The 8,240-nt window shown below is 37.9% G+C and overlaps 1 protein-coding gene across 1 annotated transcript in view; it reads left to right on the plus strand.

The window, feature by feature from the left end:
* LOC106881789 (protein chibby homolog 1) overlaps window positions 1–2,170 on the plus strand; it is a 3,088-nt gene extending 918 nt beyond the window's left edge. Inside the window, exons 3-4 of the mRNA XM_014932296.2 lie at window positions 786–901; window positions 1,886–2,170. Of these exons, the coding sequence (XP_014787782.1) occupies window positions 786–901; window positions 1,886–1,969 (200 nt within the window). The 3' untranslated portion in view covers window positions 1,970–2,170. The remainder of the gene's footprint in view (window positions 1–785; window positions 902–1,885) is intronic.
* Window positions 2,171–8,240: the final 6,070 nt, after the last annotated feature.

Here is an 8,240-nt window from a genome sequence, read left to right on the forward strand (position 1 = left end):
TATATATATATATATATATATATATGCAATTGTGTATGTATATAATATATATGTTTATGTATGTATATATATATCTATACATATAAATTTGACATGGGCAATTCTTTCTTATCTTGGAATTCACGGTCAAACAGCTGGGTGGAATTGTGTGAAAAATTACACAGATGTGTAGAATGATCCGGTGGTGTTGCTGGGCATTGTATTCTTCATAGCTCCCATGGTTACCAAGATAATCTACTATAATAATACTCTTGTGTTTATGAATGAGAAAGGAAGGGGTGATGTCATACTTGGTAGTGGGATGATGAAAATTGTACGTTGAAAAAAATAAATCAAACAGCGTTTCAACTCTGTATGAATATATGTGTGCGTGTGTGTATATAAAAGAGAGGTATGTGAATGTGTTTGTGTTTATTTTTTGATTTGGTTGTTTTTTTTTTTTTTTGTTGGTCAGTTATTTTTGTTAACGAAGACTTGATAAATGAAATAGCCAAATCACTCACCTTTACCTCACTGTTTTCCCCATACTGATATTGTCCTTGTCTCTGTCAGTGAGAGAGCCACAAAAAGTGTGTTTACAGCATGGCCTTTTACCAATCCTTCCACCCCTCCTCTACTCAACGGCTAGAATTTGCTCAATGATTCAGTTTAATCAAAAAGACAAAATGCTGTTGTTGATGCTCCTGTTATATAAATCAGATATTTGCAATGATTTGATTAGTACCATAATTAGTACCATAATTAGTACCATTGATTAGTACCATAATTTCTTCCAATGCATGCAGCCAGTGGCTTTGGTGCTGCCAGCCATCAAGAACTGATGATTCTACGTAAGAAAAATGAGCAACTACTCAATGAAAACAATTTTCTGAAGATAAAATGTGAAACTTTGTTAGACATGGTAAGTTCGAATTCCTTGACCCTTTAATTATGAAATGAAATTCTAGGGTTACTCCAATAAATGACATTAGATATCTACCAAAATATAGAACTGGTATTTTCTGCAAATCACATTGTCTCAATAAACTTGACAGGTCTTGGTGGTGGTGGTGATCGTCTTAACCCTTTAGCATTCAGATTATTCGGTTGAATGTAATCCTTATTGATTCACATTGTTTTGAATTACCTTGTAGCTTCAAGATTCCAATGATGCGATCGTTTATTTTTAGAATGACATTGTAGGGTTGGTGTGAGAGTCTGGATCTGACAGTTTGATATGAAACAAGTAGAATATTTGGTTGAAAACTGATGGTATTCAGATTACTCTGTCAAATGTAATTCTTATTCATTCACATTGTTTCGAAGTCATTATGCCACGTAAAAGACACCCAGCACACTGCTAAGTGGTTGGTATTAGAAAGGGGCATCCAGTCATAGAAACCAAATCAGAATTGAACCTGATGCAGCTCTCTGGCTTGCCAGCTCTGGGCAAACTGTCCAACCCATGCCAGCATGGAAAACAAATGTCAAAGGATGATGATGATTATCTTACAGCTTCAATATTTTCATAATGTGATTGTTAATTTATAGAACAACATTGTAGGGTACATGTGAGGGGCTGAATCTCACCAGTTTGAATATAAAAGAAGTAGAATACATGAACCTTATACGGCTGGTTTAACTCGTGTTATAAACTCTTCATGCATTATCTCATAGCTTTAAGATTTCAACATGATTGTGTATTTTTAGAATGACATTGTAGGGTAGGTGTGATGGGCCAGATTCAGCCAGTTTGAACATAAAACAGATGGAATATTTGGGCTGGATATGAACAGTTAAAATGCCAAAAGGTTAAACCAGGTGTCAGGATGACCCTTAGGAAATGGGTGGAACCTTGATTAAATCAACTGTAATATTGAAATTATGCAATTTTTTTTTCTTGCAGCTGACTGAAACAACTGTGAACTCTCACCTTCAAATTCAAGAAATTACCCAACTAAAGAACATGGTACGAAGTAAAAACAGATGACATGGCTGGACCACATTGTTGTGTGTGGGTGTCCTCACTTGCTGAATTTCCTATTTCTAAACCAGGTGTGTTTGTGTGTGTGTCCCTCACTGAATTTCCTATTTCTAAACCAGGTGTGTGTGTGTCTGTGTCCCCTCACTGAATTTCCTATTTCTAAACCAGTAATTCTGGGATTTCATCGACCCCAGTGCTCAGTTTGTACTTATTTTATCAACCCCGAAAGAATGAAAGACAAAGTTTATTTTGGGGGGGAAGTGGTAAGTCAATTTCATGAACCCCAATGCACAGCTGGTACTTTTATCAACCCCAAAAGAATGAAAGGCAAATTCAACCTCAGAAGAATTTGAACTCAGAATGTAAAGACATGTGGATTGCTTCTAAGCATTTTGCCCACCATGCTAACATTTATGCCAGCTCACCACCTTTGTGTGTGTGTAATTAAATGATATTTCTCAACACATCATATGTCAGCAATACAGGGATGTTGGGGAGGAACAACAGCAGTCAATAAGTGACTGAAGCCATACTGGAGCACTGCCTTGAAGAAGTTTAGTTCAACAAATCGATCCCCAGTACCTATTTTTTAAAATCTGGTACTTATTCTAACAGTCACCTTCTGCCAAACCACTAAGTTACAGGGACATAAATAAACCACACACACTCATATATACGACGGGCTTCTTTCTGTTTCCATCTACCAAATCCACTCACAAGGCTTTGGTTGGTCGGGGGCTTATAGTAGAAGTCACTTGCCCAAAGTGCCACACAGTGGAACTGAACCTGGAAGCAAATTCTTACCATACCAACCATGCCTATATTAGCAATCACTAAACCATCAGCATAAGAAAACTGGGACCACACGACCATATTAATATTAACAGCCATAGCAGCAGATTAGCAACAAACTATTAGACACACTGTTTTTTCACTTATCTTTTACTTGTTTCAATCATTAGACTGTGGCCACGCTGGGGCATCACTTGGAATAATCTTTAATCAAATGAATCAACCCCAGTACTTTTTTTTTTAATAATCTGATACTTATTCTATCAGTCTCTTTTGCTGAACCGCTAAGTTATGGGGACATAAACACACCAACACCAGTTGTCAAGCAGTAGTGGTTCACAAATACAGACACAAACACACACACATATATATATATATATATATACGACGGGTTTCTTTCAGTTTCTGTCTACCAAATCCACTCACAAGGCTTTAGTCAGCCTGAGGCTATAGTAGAAGACACTTGCCCAAGGTGCAACGCAGTGGGACTGAACCTGGAACCATGTGTTTAGGATACAAGCTTCTTACCACACAGCAACCACACCAAGAAAGAGACTGTTAGAATAAGTAGAAGGCTTAAAGGAACAGATGCAGGGGTCAGTTCATTCAACCGTTGTATGGTGTAATCAATTAGTCTGCTTGATATTTCAAATGAACAATCAACACATTAAATAATGAAGCTGTTGAGTTTGGAAAAAATCATGAGAAGAAACCTGAGGTTTCGGGATTGTCCTTAGTCTGAGAGAAATAAAAAAAAAAAAAAGGTCTTTTTTGTTATTTTCTTTTCTCTTTTCTGGTTCTAGTCATTGGCCAGCAACAATGTTGGGCTGTTACTTTAACCCTTTCAATACCAATCTGTCTGCGATGGGCCCTGATTCTGATGGAAACTTTTAGCTTTAACCCTTCAGCATAAAGATTACTCTGTCAAATGTAATTATTATTTATTCACATCGTTTTGAATTAATCATGCATTATCTCATAGCTTTGATATTTCAAAGCTGTGATTGTTTATTTTTAGAATTGCATTGTAGGGTAGGTATGAGAGGCCAGGTGTAGCCAGTTTGAGCATAAAACAGGGAGAATATTTGGACCAGATATGGCTGGTTTAACCCCTTAGCATTCAGGTTACTATGTCAAATGTAAAGCTTATTTATTCCTCATTGTTTTGAATTAATCCTGTATTATCTCATTGCTTCAAAATTTCAACGATGTGATTGTTTATTTTTAGAATGACATTGTAGGATAGGTATGAGAGGCTGGATCTGGCCAGTTTGAACACAAAACAGGTAGAATATCTGGGCCAGATAGGGCCAGTTTAAATACTAAAGGGTTAAAGTCCTCTAAATTAAAAGTTTCCATTAAAATTTCGTGTTAGCTTATGTTCCAAAACATCAGCTTAATAGTGACAAAGCTATTGTACTAGATTTTTTTCATTCCTTTCAAAATTAATTGAAACAAAGAGAAGGTATATCTACATAAATGTGGTCAAGAAAAAGGGTTAAAAGGTTTAGACAGCCATTTCAACCCTGAACTTATTTTAGAGTCTGGTAATTTGTTGATCACTAATTGTTGAACTGTTAGGTTACAAACAAACTCAGACACAAACACGTATATTATAAATAAATTGGATGTGGAGCCATGCCAAATCAGACTGGAGTCTGGTGCAGCCTTCCGGCTTACCAGCCCTGATCAAAGCATCCCCGGACGTTAGATGATGATGATGATGATGACGATGATAACCAAGCAGCAGCACACGAGTGGTTTAGAGATATATTAATTGATGCATAGGACAAGTTAGAGGAAGAGGTAGAAAATAATAACAGAGAAGATGATTGAGGATTTCAACATGATAACCTATCGAGGGTGACAGATTGAACAAGTGACTGGGGTTAAGACCTAGCCAAAAAGGTGACATCGTGATGGAATAGCTCTGCAGATAAAACCGTAAAGACTAAGAGAGAGGTTTGGTAAGACTGGCTAAAAAAAGGGCAGCAGAGAGTAGTACCAACTTCTAAGAAGTGAATCAAGATATCAGGTATATTGAGCAAAAGGAATATATTAATCAGAGCAATTAAGATTATGATGGCCAGGAAGGCATCTGGTCCATCAGGAATGACTGTTAAAATGCTTAAAATGTCTGGCAGAGTGAGATATTAAACTGGTTGCCTGCATAGTAAGTCAGGTAGTACAGGAAAGTGTGATACCCAATGGCTAACATAACAGTAACATCAACTACTCCAAAGGTGATGCATTAGAGAGAGGAAACTACAGAGATATTAAACAGTTGGACCAATTTATAGATGTAACAGAGTGCCATTGATTACCTAGAGCATTAGTATAGAAACAATGCAGTTTGGTTTTGTGCCAGGTGGAAGCAATACTGATGCTATCTTCCTAGTGAGATAACTGCAGGAGGAATATCTAGGTAGGCACAGGCCCTATATATGGCTTTTGTTGCCGGGGTTTCCAGCTCTGATCTAGTGAACATTGGAGAAGATAAATGGCTTGTGAGAGTTGATAATAAATACCTAAGGAATTCAGTGTGAAGGAGGGGATACACCAGAGCTAAGTCCTCTGCCCACTTTTGTTCATTATAGACTTCCAAATCATAACAGAAGGGGTTTAGGAGTAGCTGTCCGTGGCAACAACTTTGTGTTGGTGACTTAGTTCTTAGAGCAGAATCTGAAATAGAAATGAAATTCCAAATGTAACAACAAAACCTGGAATCTAGAGGCTTCGAAATAAATTTAGTAAGTAGGAAAGAACACAGGACTCTGCTTCCATCAAAAAAATGGCCATGACCAGTGTGTAGAAAAGGGGTAAGTAGGAATACTATTTGGTGTATTCAATGTAAACTGTGGGATCACAGGTTAGCTAAGAGAGAAGGTAAACTTCATATTTAGTTGGTGCACAGAATAGATTCCATCCAATGTGTGGGAGGTTCACAAGAAGTAGCAGATAGCTTCTGTTACCTAAGAGACCTAATTAGTAGTGGAGGGTTGGTATGTGAGGGGTGGCATGGTAACCAGAGTAAGAAATGGTTGAATAAAGTTCCAGGAGCTGTTACTTCTGTTAGCAACAAATGGCTTCTCCCTAAGAGGGTGCGAAATGTGATGCTATTTTATAGCTAAAAGTGGATCTCAAATGCAGAAAACCTCCAAAGGCTAAAAAAGAAATGAAGCAAACATGCTCCACAGGATGTGTAATACAAGAGCGCATGAAGATCAGAGTAGAAATGAGCTGAGAGAAGGGAAGATCTGGTACAAAGAGACGAAGATGAATCTGGAGTTGTTACATCTTACAAAGGAGATGACAAAGAACCACATCAATTGGTGGTATGATAAGTGGAAGAAAACCAACTCGTCCACCACGGGATGATAAAACAGATGTTGAAATTGTTATAAATGTATAGACACACATACTCACCAGGAATAGGGATTCAAAGGATCAAACAGAACTCAAGTAGACTCTCTGCTGAGCATCTGGCTAACAATACAATTATATAGTATATACATATACATGTGTAGAACCCTTCAGCATTATTGATGTAACTGGATATAGATTACGAAACAGCTGCCAACAAATCAAATACTTCATTTCTCACTTCAACTTTTAAATAATTCTATATATATAAAAAAAATACAAAATGGGACAAGAACGCAAAACATCCAGACAGTTAGGTGATACAAAAAAGGGACAACAAAACATCCAGATAGACGATACAAAGAAAACAAGGATGGGTCATTCGGAGTTTTCTTCCCTCAATCGAGTTCCAGATTATCTTTGCAATTTCGGCTGGTTATACTCGAGATTGCTCCAATCTGTCCAGCCCCAAGGAAAAACTAAGCTAAGAGCATTAGATTCCTTGGAAGAAAGCAGCGAATGTATACAAAAACAAGGACGGAAAAAAATGGACAATGTTACACGAATACAATAAAAATAATAACAGGACATAACAACAGGTGTCTTTCAACTAAGGATGAATTAAATTAAGCTGGTGTGTGTGGAAATGAAGCCTTACGGCAGAGATACAAGATTTCATAGGCAGAGGGAAGAATATCGATGTTGCACGGACAACAGCCAGCTAAGAAAGAAAGATCAGGCTTGGCCGAACGCCAGTCATGTAAGAAGAGAAGAGAGACAGGTAGAGGAAGAAGGACAAAACAATTAAGGAAGGGCGAGAAAAAATGACAGGGACACAGTGAAGTGAAAAGCGGAGGGAAAGTGAGCAAGAAGAGAAAGCAAGGAAATGTGAGAGAGGGGGAAGGTTCCTTTGTTTTAAATATTTTATTTTAAATATCTATTATGGAAATGTATGTATAAGAGTTATCTAAATAAATCCTTATATATATATATATATCCAGTGTCGTCTTACAGGCACATGTGCTGGTGACACGTGAAAAAGAACATTCGAGCGTGGTCGTTGCCAGTGATGCCGGACTGGCTCTCGTGCAGGTAGCACGTAAAAACACCTTTTGAGCATGTGCGTAGTTGTTGCCAGAACTGCCTGACTGGCCCTCGTGCCAGTGGCATGTAAAAAGCACCCACTACACTCTCAGAGTGGTTGGCGTTAGGAAGGACATCCAGCTGTAGAAACTTTGCCAGACCAGATTGAGCCTGGTGCAGCCTCTAGCTCACCAGTCCTCAGTCAAACCGTCCAACCCATGCCAGCATGGAAAGCAAACATTAAACGATGATGATGATATATTTAAAAGGATCTATTTAGATAACTCTTGCACACACATATATTTAAAGGGATTTATTTAGATAAATCTGATACATTTCCATAACAGTTATTCAAAATGAAGGTGAAGAATATAATGTAAAAAAAACAAAAAACAAAAGACAGAACAAAAACTATGATAATAGCAAAACAAAATATGAAAGATAGATGAAGAATGCATAATTAATGTACACATACTTACATATATACAAGTTTATAGAAATACGTATACATACATATACATATGTGTGTGTGTGTGTAGTCAAGCATGTGTTGCTAGGCATTGTGTACATAAGTAACTGTATACACACTTCTATACATGCATGTCAGCATCAGTGATATTTTTCAGAGCCTCTTTACACATTAAACATCCATAATGTCCCTTGTCCCTTGCATCATACATCCGTCCACCGACCACGCAACTCTCATCCATGTTTCTTGTTTCTTTATTGCCCACAAGGGGGCTAAACATAAAGGGGACAAACAAGGACAGACAAAGGGTTTCAGTCGATTACATCGACCCCAGTGCGTAACTGGTACTTAATTTATCGACCCCGAAAGGATGAAAGGCAAAGTCGACCTCGGCGGAATTTGAACTCAGAACGTAACAGCAGGCAAAACACTGCTAAGCATTTCGCCCGGCGTGCTAACGTTTCTGCCAGCTCGCCGCCTGTTTTTATCTCTCTCTCTCTCTCTCTTTCTCTTCTTTCCTGCATGCTTCCACCACACATTTCTCACTCTTTCCCTCCCCACTTATCAACT

The sequence above is a fragment of the Octopus bimaculoides genome, chromosome 25, assembly GCF_001194135.2.
Source record: "Octopus bimaculoides isolate UCB-OBI-ISO-001 chromosome 25, ASM119413v2, whole genome shotgun sequence".
NCBI lineage: Eukaryota > Metazoa > Mollusca > Cephalopoda > Octopoda > Octopodidae > Octopus > Octopus bimaculoides.